Source organism: Octopus sinensis, linkage group LG25 (genome assembly GCF_006345805.1).
Source record: "Octopus sinensis linkage group LG25, ASM634580v1, whole genome shotgun sequence".
Classification (NCBI taxonomy): Eukaryota; Metazoa; Mollusca; class Cephalopoda; order Octopoda; family Octopodidae; genus Octopus; species Octopus sinensis.
Window position 1 is genome coordinate 20354403 of NC_043021.1, and position 16779 is coordinate 20371181.

General features: G+C 39.8%; 1 protein-coding gene and 1 non-coding gene across 5 annotated transcripts in view; both read right to left on the bottom strand.

Annotated features, from left to right (window-relative positions):
- LOC115224327 (RING finger protein unkempt) overlaps positions 1-16779 on the bottom strand; it is a 90957-nt gene that overhangs the window by 26230 nt on the left and 47948 nt on the right. For all 4 annotated transcript variants that reach the window (XM_029795189.2, XM_029795187.2, XM_029795188.2 and 1 more), the window contains exons 4-9: positions 15406-15541; positions 11234-11351; positions 9196-9280; positions 5783-5919; positions 2684-2770; positions 350-505 (exon numbers count right to left, since the gene is read on the bottom strand). In XM_029795189.2, coding sequence (XP_029651049.1) covers positions 350-505; positions 2684-2770; positions 5783-5919; positions 9196-9280; positions 11234-11351; positions 15406-15541 — 719 coding nt within the window. The remainder of the gene's footprint in view (positions 1-349; positions 506-2683; positions 2771-5782; positions 5920-9195; positions 9281-11233; positions 11352-15405; positions 15542-16779) is intronic.
- Trnah-gug lies at positions 4867-4938 on the bottom strand. The gene has a single exon. It is a non-coding gene; the product is annotated as a tRNA-His (tRNA).

A 16779-nucleotide genomic window follows, 5' to 3' on the forward strand; every position in this document is an offset into this window, starting at 1 on the left:
ATCCTGCTGCATTTCACATGGCTTTTGGCTCTTCAAAGTCATCTTGGTGTATAAGTTGATTTAGCTTTTTTCAGCTGTAAATAGGGGTCTGAAAAATTCAACTTGTATACCAGAAAATACAGTAAGCAATCACGTCGCTGACACCTTGAAGCTACTAGGATAATGCATGTTTAATTCAAAGCAGAGTGAATAAATAAGCATTACATTTGACAGTAATTTGAATGCTAAAGAGTTGTATTATAGTAATTTCTTTTTGAAAAAAAATGCATTTGAAGAATTTAAATTAAGCTTTAATAAAGATTCAGGGGAGGAGGTTTAAGCAAAAAAGAGGAAAAACAGAAAAACTCACTTGGCCTTCTTCTCGAGTTGAACTAAGAGTTCTCTGGTATTGCCCTGGACTACCATTGTCTGAGTTAATGCTACTAGAAGTACTACTTGTTCGACCCTTTCCTATAGGTTCCGGAAGTGGACTACTGGAGTGATTAGCATATCCTAAATTGTTTAACTAGAAAATGGGGGAAAAAATCAGGTTATTGCCATTGTCAACATTACAAATATGTAAAAATATACAAAAATCAGTCTTATTTTAATTTTGAAAATCATGAAGAATTTATTAGATTATATTTGGTATCATTAAGCTAGTATTTCAAACTTCAATTAACACAAAATTTTGATGAAAAATTTTGATTAAGATCACTTCAAAATAAGGAATTTGTATCATAGAAAAAAGGGCAGTCTCAGGCGGATTGATATCAAAAATGATCAAAGATGCTACTGCCGTGATCACCACCACTGCCACTATCACTGTTAGCATTTTTATGTTCTCTTTTTCCATGCTGACATGGATTGGATAAGTCTTCTGGACGTTATTTTCGGACACCAAACTATTTATTTTCAAGTAGCGTACTTTATTCTATGTCTTTGCATGCTAAACTGAACAGCAGGACATAAATGCCACTGATATCTAAATGTTGTCAATGCAAAGACATACAAAGGGCCTTCTGTAATTTTCCATCAACCAAATTTCACTTGTAAGGCATTGGCCAATCCAAGGCTTTATTAGAAGACACATAGCCAGGATTCCATGTGGTTGTAAAGGGCTCTATACAACATAGCCACACTTGTCTCCTTTTCAGACAGTGTATCTGGGTTTACATTATCCAATCTGTCATTCCATTTTTTTTTTAAGACAGTAGAGATAATGGAAATGAGATTTGTTAGACACTCTTCCTAACGCCAATCACTCAAGTGTACTGGATGCTTTCTATTGGGTTGTCCGGAAAGTTCGTGCCGATTTTTAAAGGAAAGAAAATGGTCAATATATTTGCCATTACATTTTTAATCAACCAAATATGAACCATTTTGTTGCACAATGCGTCTCCCTCTTTCCTTTAACTTGAAAATACCCTCTTCCCAGAATTGAGGTAGTTTCATGGCAAAGAATTCATCAAGGTATCTTTTTACGTTATCCAAGGAATTGAAATTTTTACCATCAAGACTATTTTGCAGAGACCTGAATAAGTGGAAATCCGAAGGAGCAATACCTGGTGAATACGAAGGGTGGGGTAACACTGCCCAGCCGAGCTGCAGCAATTTTTGTCTGGATTTCAAAGCATCAAGTGCCGAAAATGAAGTTTCTTATCTTCCATTTTAAAGGGTTACAGAATTAACACAGGTTATAGGAACATAAACCTTCTTCCACAAAAAGATAGCTTAAACTGTGCTCTAAATCGAGGTGTAGTCAAATCCTATTTTATGGACTCAACCATGTTCTAAAATAAATCGAAAATTAGGCTACTATAAATCGGCACGAACTTTCCGGACAACCCAATAGATGGCACCATCACCAGAGAGGTCACCGAGTAACTTGCAAGACAAGATCCCTTCAAGTGAAGTGGGTTTATGCCAGGTGGTCAGAGTTTAGAGCATGATAGAGGGAAAGAAATAGCAGATGTACATGACTTACTGCAGTTGGAAAGGGAGAGGGGAGAGAAAGAGAAGATGGTGAAGAAGATAATGAAGTACCCCCTCAGGACCTTTTCCTTTTGAACGGCACACAATTTCTAGTTAACTAAACACTTTTAAACTTCATATAATGGTAGAATGTGTCAAAATAAAACATTTTTTTCTCTTGGCTTTCTTGAGAAAATTGTAATTTGTTTCTTTAACGTAGTTTAATTTTTCGAATTTTAACCAATCCTATGCTCTCTTTTGAGCTAAAATCATTTGCTGCGTCTAAAACTGAGACAACATCCTGTAACTAACCCTAACCCTAAATTTTTTTTTATTAATTGTTACGCGTGTAAAAAAAACTAAAGCAATAGAATTAAATTAATTTAACAATTAAGAAAAAAAAAATTAGGGTTAGGGGGGAGGTTTAGAGTTAGTTACAGGATGTTGTCTCAGTTTTAGACACAGCAAATGATTTTAGTTGAATGGGGGTAATCGATTGGTTAAAATTGCTGAAATGCTCGGATTTTCAGACGAAATATCTTACAAACTATAGAATTTTCTCAATAAAACCAAGAGAAAATGATGTTTTATAAACACATTCTACCAGTATATGTAGTTTAAAAGTGTTTAGTTACCTAGAAATTGTGTTGACATCTGCCATTCAAAAGGAAAAGATCCCACCCTCAAATTACAGGGAAGTGAAAGAGGTACAACCTGGAGAAATACTTACTGTGTGAGAAATACTGTTACAACGTTCTTTACCAATTGGATCTGGAAGCTTTGGTGATTGGTTACCACCTATAGAATTAGAATCCTCCTGCAAAATAATCAAACAAACCAAGAATGACCAATTCCATGTTTTAGACAAAATACACAGGTTTCAAATTTTGGCACAAGGCTAGCAATTCTGGGGAAGGGAGTAAATCAATTACACTGACCCCAGTATTCAACTGGTACTTATTTTATCTTGGAAGGCAGCGAGCTGGCAGAAACGTTAGCACGCCGGGCGAAATGCTTAGCGGTATTTCGTCTGTCGTTCAAATTCCGCCGAGGTCGACTTTGCCTTTCATCCTTTCGGGGTCTATAAATTAAGTACCAGTTACGCACTGGGGTCGATGTAATAGACTTAATACCTATCTCTGTCCTTGTTTGTCCCCTCTGTGTTTAGCCCCTTGTGGGTAGTAAAGAAATAGGTACTTATTTTGTCTATCCTGAAGGGATTAACAGCAAAGTTGACCTTGTTGGTATTTGAACTCAGAATGTAAAGATGGATGAAATGCCACAAAGCATTTTACCTGGCATGCAAATGATTCTGCCAGCTTCCTGCTCAGAGTTTTAGACTAAAATATTAAAGATGATCAATAAGTTTAGTATCTTCATATTTAAACAGACCATATCCCACCCAAATATTCTTGTTTTCTTTTCTTGTCAATGGTCCTTCATCATATGGTTTTAGGGTGCCCTGCTGTTCTTTCCCCTCACCATGTTGCCACTTTACTGCCACCATATAATTGCTTTTCCAATCTTGTCTGAGGACATGTCCGATCCAGTTACAGAGTCTGCGTATTATTCCGTCACTGATCCTGTTGATGTTTCAATTGTCAGAATGAAGGAAATCTACCAAACAGTCAGAATGCCTTGAAAGTTTGCCCTCTCAATTCCCTTTCTGCCCACCATGAACTTACTGTAGATTTTCAAACTGAACAACGTTTCATCAATCTCACCAGTCTTGGAGTGTCAACAAAGAACAAGAACTAAACAATCCCTTCTCATTAAATAGCAACATAAGCAAAAAGAAAATCCGTGAGTTTGAGAGAATGTACTCTCTCTCTTTTACTCTTTACTCTTTTACTTGTTTCAGTCATTTGACTGTGGCCATGCTGGAGCACCGCCTTTAATCGAGCAACTCAACCCCGGGACTTATTCTTTTGTAAGCCAGTACTTATTCTATCGGTCTCTTTTGCCGAACCGCTAAGTAACAGGGACATAAATACACCAGCACCGGTTGTCAAGCAATGCTAGGGGGACAAACACAGACACACATATGCATACATATATACATATATACGACGGGCTTCTTTTCAGTTTCCGTCTACCAAATCCACTCACAAGGCTTTGGTCGGCCCGAGGCTATAGTAGAAGACACTTGCCCAAGGTGCCACGCAGTGGGACTGAACCCAGAACCATGTGGCTGGTAAACAAGCTACTTACCACACAGCCACTCCTGCGCCTGTGTGTATATATGTGACACAGAAAGTCTGCGTGTGCATGTGCGTATTTGAAGGAATGTGCATATGTGTTTGAGAGAACGTGTTTATACATGTGCATGTGGAAGAATGCGTACTGTATTTTCCAGCACACAAGTTGAATTTTTGAGGCCAAAATTTAATGTGAAATGCAGGATTAGGAAGATAACGACATTGTTTTGGATGTTTATACTAAATGTTTATGTTATATACTGTGTTGTTTCGTATCCTGGAAAATCACCATCACCATCACCATCGTTTAACGTCCGCTTTCCATGTTAGCATGGGTTGGACGATTTTGACTGAGGGCTGGTGAACCAGATGGCTGCACCAGGCTCCAATCTTGATCTGGCAGAGTTGCTACAGCTGGATGCCCTTCCTAACGCCAACCACTCCGAGAGTGTAGTGGGTGCTTTTTATGTGCCACCGACCGGCATGGGGGCTAGTCAGGTGGTACTGGCAATGACCTCGCTCAAATTCTTTTTACACATGCCACCGGCACAGGTGAATGTAATGGTTTGAGAAAACATGTTTGTATGTTTGAGAAAGTGTGTACATGTGTTGGAAAGAAAGCGTGTATTATTTATTTTATTTTATTTTATTTTATCTAGTTTCAGCTCACGAGCTGTGGCCATGCTGGGGCACTGCCATTTAAATGAAATTAGACTGCCGTGACCAGGATTCGAACCTGGGTTACTACGGCCACAACGTGGGGTCCTAACCACTAGACGATCACGGCCATTCGTCTAATTGTATATCTGTTTTGGCACCAAAACATTGTCAGAAAACAGAGCTGTTGCAGAGACTGTGTTGTAGCTTTATGTGCCTCATGGCATGGAGAGAACCAACCAATTACTTAACTTCCAAGAAACAAAGATAATGGTTAGTGCAGGAGATTGAGAGACTGTGTATATATTTTGGGAGAATGTGTATACATGTCACAGAGAATATGGCTGAATGTGTTTTAGAAAATGTGAACTTTCACGGGTGTACATGCTACATATCGTTACTGTGTGTGCTTGACAGAGAATATCAATGCATGCTCTTCAGTCTTTTACTCGTTTCAGTCATTTGACTGTGGCCATGCTGGAGCACTGCCTTTAGTCGAGCAAATCAAGCCGAAGACTTATTCTTTGTAAGCCTAGTGCTTATTCTATCGGCCTCTTTTGCCGAACCGCTAAGTGACGGGAACGTAAACACACCAGCATCGGCTGTCAGGCGATGTTGGGGGGACAAACACAGACACACAAACATACACATATATATATATATATATACATATATACAACAGGTTTATTTCAGTTTCCATTTACCAAATCCACTCACAAGGCTATAGTAGAAGACACTTGCCCATGGTGCCACGCAGTGGGACTGAACCCAGAACCATGTGGTTGGTAAGCAAGCTACTTACCACATAGCCACTCCTATGTATGTGTATAGGTGGTAACAAGTCGTATACATATTGCATTGCCCAAACACAGCCCCACACACACACACACACACACACACATACATACATACATACATACACACTGATCTACCAGAAAGAGAAGACAAAAGCTAAAACAGACAAAATGGTTTACCTTTTGATTTTGAAGCAACATTCCTTTGCCTTCATTATTTTCTAAATTATTACTACTTTGTGGTAAAGCGTTAGTTACAAATGCTGCTAAAGAATTATCACTTGATAAATTTAATTCTCTCTGTGCTGTCATTTCCTCTGTAAAAACAAAAAAAAAACAAAAATTATATAAAATATCATAAATATAAATAAAAACATGAGGGTGCCTGGCCTAGTGGTTAGGGTGTTGCACTCATGAACACATCAACTCGTTAACATTGTCATCATCATTTTAACCCTTTTGATACCAACCTGGCCAAAACTGCCTCTGGCTCTGTAGTACAAATGTCTTGTTTTCATAAGTTCTGAATTAAAATCTTCCACCAAACCTTGGTCACAATTTATGTTCCCAATACTAGCTTAATGATAACTAAGTTATTTTACTAAATTCTTTGTTGCTGATGCCAGTGCCGCCTCGACTGGCTTCCGTGCCGGTGGCAAGTAAAAAGGCACCAATCTGACCATGGCCGTTGCCAGCCTTGCCTGGCACCTGTGCAGGTGGCACGTAAAATGCACCAATCCGACCGTGGCTGTTGCCAGCCTCGCCTGGCACCTGTGCAGGTGGCACGTAAAAAGCACCCACTACACTCACGGAGTGGTTGGCGTTAGGAAGGGCATCCAGCTGTAGAAACACTGCCAGATCAGACTGAAGCCTGGTGCAGCCTTCTGACTTCCCAGATCCCCGGTCGAACTGTCCAACCCATGCTAGCATGGAGAACAGACGTTAAACAATGATGATGATTTAAAATAAATTGAATGAAATACAGAGCATCTCAAAATAAATACGGTAATGAAAGGGTTAACATCTACTTTCTAATAAGTCAGAAGAAATTTGTGCAGGTGGATTTTCTACAGTTCGATGACCTTCCTGACGCCAATATTCACCTGATTCCAAGTAAGGTACTATGCCCCGTGACCAGACATGTTTACATGGAAGACTAGAAACAGAGGACACTGCTTCCATGATGGTGACATTCATTCACAACTATCACGTGAAGTCAAGGCAAAGAAACAGTCACACACACACATATGATGGGCTTCTTTCAGTCTACCAAATCCACTCTCAGGGCTTTGATCAGCGGAGGGATGAAGTGGAAAAAAACTTGCCACACAGTGGGACTGAACCTGAGATCAGGTGGTTAGAAAGAAAACTTCTTGCCACACAGTCATGCTTTGCACATGTAGGCTAATTATAGAGAATTTTTTTTTACAGGAAAAACAAGTTCCCCGCTCCTTTTAATTCTCTCATTCACACATTATCCTAGCTCCATGATAAACACACCATTTACTTCTACTACCATTTACTTTCCATTATCTGACAGCTTCCTACTTGCAAGCTATCTCTTTAATGAGACAGCAAATAAAAACAAAGCTAATTATTACATGCAGATTGTTGTTGTTATTATTATTATTATTATCAGAATCAGAATCAAAATCGAAATCGATCAACATCAATGGAAATTGTAGCTGTGATACCAGTGCCGGTGGCACTTAAGCGAACCATCCAAATGTGGTCGTTGCCAGCGCTGCCCCGACGGGCACGTAAAAAGCACCATCCGATCGTGGCCGTTTGCCAGCCTTGCTTGGCACACATGCCGGTGGCACGTAAAAAGCACCATCCGGCTGTGGCCGTTTGCCAGCCTCGCTTGGCACACATGCCGGTGGCACATAAAAAGCACCATCCGGCTGTGGCCGTTTGCCAGCCTCGTCTGGCACCCATGCCGGTGGCACGTAAAAAGCACCATCCGATCGTGGCCGTTTGCCAGCCTCGCCTGGCCCCCATGCCAGTGACACGTAAAAGCACCATCCGACTGTGGCCATTTGCCAGCCCCGTCTGGCACCTGTGCCGGTGGCACGTAAAAAGCACCCACTACACTCACGGAGTGGTTGGCATTAGGAAGGGCATCCAGCCATAGAAACATTGCCAGATCAGAACTGGGCCTGGTGCAGTCTTCTGGCTTCCCAGACCCCAGTTGAACCGTCCAACCCATGCTAGCAAGGAAAGCGAACGCTAATGATGATGATGATGAAAGACTGATAAAAAAAAAGAAAAGAAACAGTTATATTGATGTACATATAAAAGTGACGCAGTTGGAAAATGGTATTTGTTGGTAATGGAAAGTGAAGGAAAGAAGGTAAGTCATAGTTAATTATCCTCTCAACTGATAATAGAACAACTTTGTCTCACACAATCAAACATTTTATAGTACATAATCATTTCAATTATCTGGACATTCTTCAAAATAGCTAAGTATAAAAGAAACACAAAGGGAGGTTAAGCTCCAAAAAACAAACTTGCATTGCAAAGGAAATAATGCTGTCTGATAATAATGGATAATGCAAAATTTGTTTTATGTAAAAGTATATGTACACACACACACACACACTTTGTTGTTTGTTTGGCCTTTTCAAAGAGTGCCATTTAGATATATTTTACACATCTAGCACAAAAAAACAAACTTGAAAATGTTGATGGTACACACACACACACACACACACATCATCATCATTTAACATGCACTTTTCCATGCTTGCATGGGTCAGACGGAATTTTTTGTCCCAGCAGATTTTTTCCACAGCTGGATGTCCTTCCTGTTGCCAACCCTCACCCATATCCAGGTTGGCGTAATTTGAACTCAGAACGTAACAGCAGACAAAATACTGCTAAGCATTTCGCCCAGTGTGCTAACGTTTCTGCCAGCTCGCCACCTTTTTAAGGGATATCTGGCAGCTATTCATGGCAGATTACTCAACTCCATAGAAGCCCTCTCTTTCAAAATTCTAGCTGGAGTTTTTATTAGTTTTCTTCCTTACTACAACTAGATAAAATTCATGTAGGGCATGGCCCATTTCGTGAGCTTCTGTACTTTCCATCTACTCAGTTTCATTCACAAGGCTTGGATTAATATCAGGGTAGGGTAGAAGACATTTGGTCAAAGAACTGTGCAGTGGGATTGAGCTTAGAATCACATAATTGCAGAGCAAAACTGTACAGTTTAAGCTTGCAGCCATGGCCAATGAAAGACTCTGTGGTCACTCAATTTACTAGAAATAGCAGCTAAATTCTTCCAAATGACATCTTGAATAAAGATAGGTAGCATGCCATTCAGTAAGTCCCACAAGCCATAGTTTGTTCAAGATACTTAAACTGAGAAACCCCTAAAAGGCAGGATGGTCGCAGCTGGAATACCGTTGCAGTTTGATTGAACAAGGGTTACACAACAACAAGTAGGATGTGTAGGGGACACATGCACAAACTTAGCAATGGATTTAGAAGTTAGTTAAGAGGTAGGCTTTTAAGTCCATATGAAATATTGTAATTATACACATAAAAAAACAGAAAAAAAAACCAATATATTTTAAAAAATAACTTACGTTCAACATGTGCAAAAGCACAAAATGACCCACGAGGGCAGAAACTATTTTGTACCATATCATTACATTTTGTTGATTTATAAATCTGCAACAGAAAATCAGAAAATTCTATGTAAGTATAAGAGACAGAGCAAAGATTCAGCTTCAAATACATTTTAAAACCGTGTCTTGATAGTTTTTCTTTCTTGTTTGTAAAGTCAATCACATATGTGTGTGTGTGTGTGTGAGTGTTCTTTTACTTGTTTCCATTACTGTGTTGTTTCCTCTACGGTGGGGCTACAGCCTGAAAGAGTTTACTCGATCCCTTACTTTTAAGGGGTGGAGGCGCAATGGCCCAGTGGTTAGGGCAGTGGACTCGCGGTCATAGGATCGCGGTTTCGATTCCCAGACCGGGTGTTGTGAGTGTTTATTGAGCGAAAACACCTCAAGCTCCACGAGGCTCCGGCAGGGGATGGTGGTGATCCCTGCTGTACTCTTTCACCACAACTTTCTCTCACTCTTACTTCCTGTTTCTGTTGTACCTGTATTTCAAAGGGCCGGCCTTGTCACTCTCTGTGTCACGCTGAATATCCCCGAGAACTACGTTAAGGGTACACGTGTCTGTGGAGTGCTCAGCCACTTACACGTTAATTTCACGAGCAGGCTGTTCCGTTGATTCGGATCAACCGGAACCCTCGTCATCGTAACCGATGGAGTTCTTCCATCCACTTTTAAGGGATTTTTACCTTTTAACCAACAGATTTTAAAAAATAATTTTTTGTAACTAAATTGCATAGTGCCAAGGACTCCAAATTTGCCATCAAGATGTAGGACAAGATACTGTGATAGCCTGGGCTTCAGAGGTCCACAGCTCTTCAATATCCTCCTGAAGGACCTCAGAGAACTGCATGGGGTGGCTGCAGATGTTTTCAAAATAAAGCTGGACCTCTTCCTGTCAGGTGTCCCAGATGAACCAACTTCACGGCAAGAGGTGCAGATGAGGGCAGCTGCATCAAACTCTCTCATGCACCAAATGGCAATTGCTAAAAAGCATTCGTGAAGTAAAATCATGTAGCAACACCAAATGGCATGGCCACAGCTCGTGAGCTGAAACTAGATGAAATGAAAAAAAATACTTTCAAGCTTCGGACACTGGTAGAATGTGTCATATAAAACATGTTTTACTCTTAGCATTTTTGAGAAAAACTTATATTTACGAAGTTATTTCACGTTAAAGTTCTCGTATTTCGGTAATTTCAACCAATCAATGACGTGTATTCAGCTGAATAAAATTACTGCCGTTGTTTGTCAACAACAACTATCGGTGGTGTATTTTTTGTTTGTCACTGTTATTTATAACATCGTTCATGCGTTTGTACTGGTTTTAAGGTGTTAGGGTTTTAGGGTTAGAGTGTTAGGATTGTCATAAATAACAGTGATAAACAAAATATACACCGCCGGAAGTTCTTGTTGACAAACAACGGCAGTAATTTTATTCAGCTGAATACACGTCATTGATTGGTTGAAATTACTGAAATAGGACAACTTTAACGTGAAATAACTTCATAAATATAAGTTTTTCTCAAAAATGCTAAGAGTAAAAGATGTTTACAAATGGCAGGAGACTTTGGGGTAGACCAAGAGCAAGATGGTTGGATAACATCCATAGTCTCAGTTGGTCATACTTGGGAATCCGACCAGAAAGTGGCTGCTTCTGATAGGACCATAGGGTGGAGGAGCCTAAGGACTCTACTCTATGACTGGCAGGAGAGACCTAGGGGCAGACCAAGAGCAAGATGGTTGGATAGCATCCAGTCTCAGCTGGTCACACTTGGGAAGGTCTAATGACAGTTGCTTCTGACAGGATCCTTGAAAGAAGGTACATGAGGACTCTACCCTTAAGACTTACCCAAGAAAAGAGGGTGGAGAAGATGAAAGGATGGATGAAAATGCTAATTTCCTATAGTATGGAGGTTACATTACTGTAATGGTTAAGTACTTATTTGCATTTCATTCAAAATATGTTCAGAAAACGGTTAGAAAACCAGTAAGTCCATACCTCTGGATGAAACTGTTGTTCAGTTCTAGTGTGACAATAAGAACAATTATCTCCATTTTCACATTGAGCAGGATCTCCCCAATCATCACCATGTTTAACATTAGGACATGGCGTTGACCTGCAATATATAGGAAAGTTATTAATTTATAATGGATATTACAAAACATTGAAATAGAGAAACAACGAATGAAAGAACAAAACAAATTATAAGAGTTTGAAAATAGTTAAAATACAACCAAAAAAAGCCCCCCCCCCTCCGGGTCATAGTGCTAGTATAGTGTTAAAAGCATTGAAAAGTATTAGCAGCAGGCGATGGTCGCTCAGTATTCAAATTTGAAAGACTACAGGAGAATATGTTGACCGGACATTTGTTGAATATAGAACATTAAGATTACGCGAATCAAGAAAGCAGTTAGGAATTTTACACATCGCCCCATCCCTAACTGTAATAAGTTAGCCAGGCCACAAGGCAAAATGCCTATGATGTTTGTAGATTCTCCTCCCAGAGTAGTGAAAGAGATGAAGTTGATGCCAAGTTTAAACATCTGCTGCAAAAATCAATGGGTAAGGAGTCTGGTTGAAATGATTAGAACAGAACCTATTTTTCAATGAACGTCAGTGCAACCCGTGTGTGTGTGTGTGTTGGAATGATTGTTTTTCCAGTTCAGATAAACTTCCTTACAACTATAAACAGAGTGAAAGCCAATGAGGGACTTTCTGCAAGGTCTCTCAAGATGCTAGAAATAGCAGCTGTACATGAGACCACCATCTTGTTACAGCCGAAACATGATACGCAGATGTAAAGGCTCACTTATTGGGACAGTGATTGTATCATATACCCACTTATGATGACATCTAATCATACATTCACACTACTGTGGCCTCTAACAACATAATGACCCACAAATTTACTCTAAACTTTACACATCAATCTCCAATAACCTACTTACTATTATTTCTAAGTAGACATTGTATCACATAACATTTAATATTACAAAAAGCCAATGTAAAAGCTTCAGGCTTTTGATCTGCTATAAATAACAACTGAAACCTCATCCTAGCATGTTAGGAAAGGACACGCTAGATAATGTAGTCACACATGCCTTTAAAATGATGGATTGGTCATGGCTGGAACACCATAGATCATAAGTCTAATTGATCAAGTCTGATCTAGAACTGTACAGTTGAATGCTGTAGTTCACTGATATTGCCACCTATCCATTGCACTCTTGAGCAAAGAGTGTATAACACAGCTTGCTCCAGTTTCTATATCTTGCCTTAAAACAGGTTCTATTGTTACTTAATGGTTGAGTGGTTAACTATAAAAATTGCATCAAGTACCCAAATGTTTCGTAAAAAAAAAAAAAGCAACATTATCACACCTACATGAACAATACATATGTAAATAGAGCACTGGTTTTCCCTCTGACTAATACACCAAAAATATAAAAGGAAAAAGCCCAAAATCTTGAAGAAAACTAAGCAAGAGATATCATCGTTGTTTAACGTTCACTTTTCCATGCCTGCATGGGTTGGACAGAGTTTTGAGGCAGATTTTCAACAGTTGGATGCTCTTCCTGTCACTAGCCTCTATCTGTTTCTAAGCAAGGTAATATTTTCCCATGGACAGACATGTTCTTGCAGAATATGGGAAATGATGACACTGCTTGTATGACAGTGACACTCATTTACAACTATTACACGATATCAAGACAAGGAGACATGAACACACACAAGCACATACATATGTAATAATAATAATAATAATGAAATTATTGTATACAGTGCTCAGGTGCACCACAACTTGTCAGAAAGTGCGTATAAAGTGTATGCAGTAATGTGCAAATGTCTGGAAAGCGAACAATGTATGAGTCAGATACATGCATGTGTGTGTATGGAGGGGAGGAAATCAGGTGTAGCGTTGGTGAATCTCAGAAAGCATGGAAGTTTTGAAGGATGCAGTGCTCCGACAACTAACAACCGATGCCGGCAGTTTGTTCCATGCTTCAGCAACTCTCAGCGTGAAAAAATGTTTCCGAAAGTCATGGGAGCTGTGCTGTTTTCTTACTTTGTAAATATGTCCACGGGTGTTAGACAGGTGGAGTTTGAAAAGGTGCTCAGAGTTATTGTTTGTAAGATGGTTGATAATTTTATGGGTGTCTGCCAAGTCAGCTGCCGGACGTCGGTGTTTCAATGTGTCCATGCCCAGGGAAGTAAGGCGTTCAGAATATGGCAAATGCCTAATGTGATGGGCTTCTTTCAGTTTCTGTCTACTAAATCCACTCACAAGGCTTTTTAGTCTACCCAAGGCTACAGCGGAAAACATTTGCCCAAGGTGCCATCAGTGGGACTGAAACCAGAACCATATAGTTGGGAAGCAAACTTCTTAATACACTGCCATACCAACACCTGGTAACATTTTAATGTCAACAAGAAACAGCAGATCCAGTAAAAGTTTTGAACAAAATACCAAGTGACATTTAGTTATGCCCTTTTAACCCTTTCGTTACTGTATTTATTTTGAGCTGCTCTGTGTTTCTTTCAATTAATTTAAATATAACAAAGAATTTAGTAAAATAACTTATTTATTATTCAGCTAATGTTAGGAACATAAATTGTGACTAAGGTTTGGTGGAAGATTTTAATTCAAAACTTATGTAAACAAGACAGAGCCAGATCCGGTTTCAGCCAGGCTAGTAACGAAAGGGTTAAATTTCTTTCTAAATTAGAAACCTGTCAAGGTCAACTTTACTTTTCATTATTCATTTACATTATTTATTCATCCATCCATATTTTCCACCCACTATTCCAGGGAAGGATGTGGGGTTAGATTCCTCAGGCATTTCCTCCATCGGGTCCTATTAGATGCAACTTTCTGACTGGATTCCCAAGTGTGACAAACTGAGATTATGAAAAGCTATTCATTCATCATCATCATCATTTAATAGTCATTGTGCTGGTGCCATGTTAAAAGCACCCAGTACACTGTATGAAATGGTTGGTTTTAGAAAAGGTATTCAGCTATAGAAAACTATGTCAACAGAAAACAGAGCCTGGTGCGGGCCCCTAGTCTTACCAGCTCCAGTCAAACCATCCAACCCACGCCAGCATGGAAAACGGACATTAAATGATACTCTTTACTCTTTTATTTGTTTCAGTCATTTGACTGCGGCCATGCTGGAGCACCACCTTTAGTCGAACAAATTGACCCCGGGACTTATTCTTTGTAAGCCTAGTACTTATTCTATCGGTCTCTTTTGCCAAACCGCTAAGTAACAGGGACATAAACACACCAGCATCGGTTGTCAGGCGATATTAGGGGACATAGAAACACACATACACAAATATATATATATATACATATATACGACGGGCTTCTTTCAGTTTCCATCTACCAAATCTACTCACAAGGCTTTGGTCGGCCCGAGGCTACAGTAGAAGACACTTGCCCAAGGTGTCACGCAGTGGGACTGAACCCGGAACCATGTGGTTGGTAAGCAAGCTACTTACCACACAGCCACTCCTGCGCCTATGATGGTGATGCTGGTATGCGTTGGATGGTTTGACAGTATCTGATGAGCCCAAGACTGCATCGTACTCCAGTGTTTCTTTGGATGGTTTCTATGGTCAGGTGCCCTTCCTGATGCCAACCCCTTTACAGCCTGTACTGGGTGCTTTCTTTTTTTTGTACTACCAGCACTAATGAGGTTACCATGCAGCTTACAAGACTATGAACTTGATTGGAAGGGAGGAGCTTGATGCTGGGAGAAGGAGCTGGAAGGGATAAAGTATGAGAGAAAGGGATGGAGCAGAACATTTTTTGGCAGTAGAAGAGTGACATGACTGCTGTAAAGGAGAAATTGACTGTTTCCTCTCCTCTCCAACCACCCCAGTCTATGCACAAGAAGGTGAGCTGGCAGAAACGTTAGCACGCCAGGCAAAATACTTAGGGGTATTACGCCTGCTGATATGTTCTGAGTTCAAATTACGCCGAGGTCGACTTTGCCTTTCATCCTTTCAGGGTCGATAAATTAAGTACCAGTTACGCACTGGGGTCGATGTAATTGACTTAATCCCTTTGTCTGTCCTTGTTTGTTCCCTCTATGTTTAGCCCCCTGTGAGAAATAAAGAAATAAAGAAATAAAAATGTGTAGAAGTTGAAAAAAACTTACCTGTATCGGAACTTTTTAGGACTTCTTCTTCTATCCCTAGAATTATGGAACTGAGGACAAGCGTAGCCCTGTCGACAAAGTCGTGGTGGCCGCTTACATTGTTCAGTTTTATAATTTGCTAAAACATATCCTGTGTCTGAAATGTAGAAAGAAAAAGGAAAAAAAAAAACAGCATTTAGTTTTTAGTCTTGCTAATTGTCAGCAGCAAATTACATGTTGAGGTGGCCGTGCATTGGGTAGGTACTGTATTTTGTGGCATGCAAGTTGAATTTTTCAGACCAAAATTTACAGTCAAAAAGCATAGGTCAATTTATACTATTATAACCACAGGTTGAGCAATACCTTCTGAGGAATTTTGTAGATGGAGACTGAGTAGTCCACTGTGTGTGTGTGTGTATTAATGTTTGTTTTTATGTTTAGTTATAATAAAAACAAGTTTTCGTTAATTTGATGGGTTACTTTGTATTTTTGTAGAGTACAAATTTATTATTCTTATACAAGAATGATGTTGTCAATAACTTTGAAGTCACTATCAACATTCTTGTATAAGAATAATAAGCACACGCGTGCGTGCACACACACACACTGTACCAGACCAACGGTCTTGCAAGCTTAGGACCAGAAATATCTTCGATTTCTGGATTTTCTGCAGACAGCCTATCATCATCATCATCGTTTAACATCCGCCTTTTATGCTAGCATGAGTTGGACGGTTCAGCTGGGGTCTGGGAAGCGAGAAGGCTGCACCAGGCCCAGTCTGATCTGGCAGTGTTTCTACAGCTGGATGCCCTTCCTAACGCCAACCACTCCGTGAGTGTAGTGGGTGCTTTTTACGTGCCACCGACACAGGTGCCAGACGAGGCTGGGGCAAACGGTCACAATCGGATGGTGGAGGCCAGACGAGGCTGGCAAACGGCCACAATTGGATGGTGCTTTTTACATGCCAGTCAGGGCGATGCTGGCAACAGCCACGTTCGGATGGTTCTCTTACATACCACCGGCACTGCTATCGCAGCTACAATTTCCATTGATGTTGATCGATTTCGATTTTGATTTATAGTTAAAATTTATAGCTAAAATACAAAATAAACTAAACTATGTAAGTAAAGAGCTAAATAGTATTTCTCAGATTCAAATTAATACATTTTTAAAAACAGGCTCTGTTTGACTTACATCATACTGTACCATGTATACACTATAATATTTATAGGATGAGAATTAAATGAAAAAAAGTAAAGAACTTGATTTTATGTAACAGATATATAATTAATACACTTCTAAAGCAGTTAATGTTTAATCTTTAAATATCCACTTAAAGAGCTTGGTGTAGAAGCCTTCGCAAACTTTTCCATCTCGCTCTTATCTACAACAAAG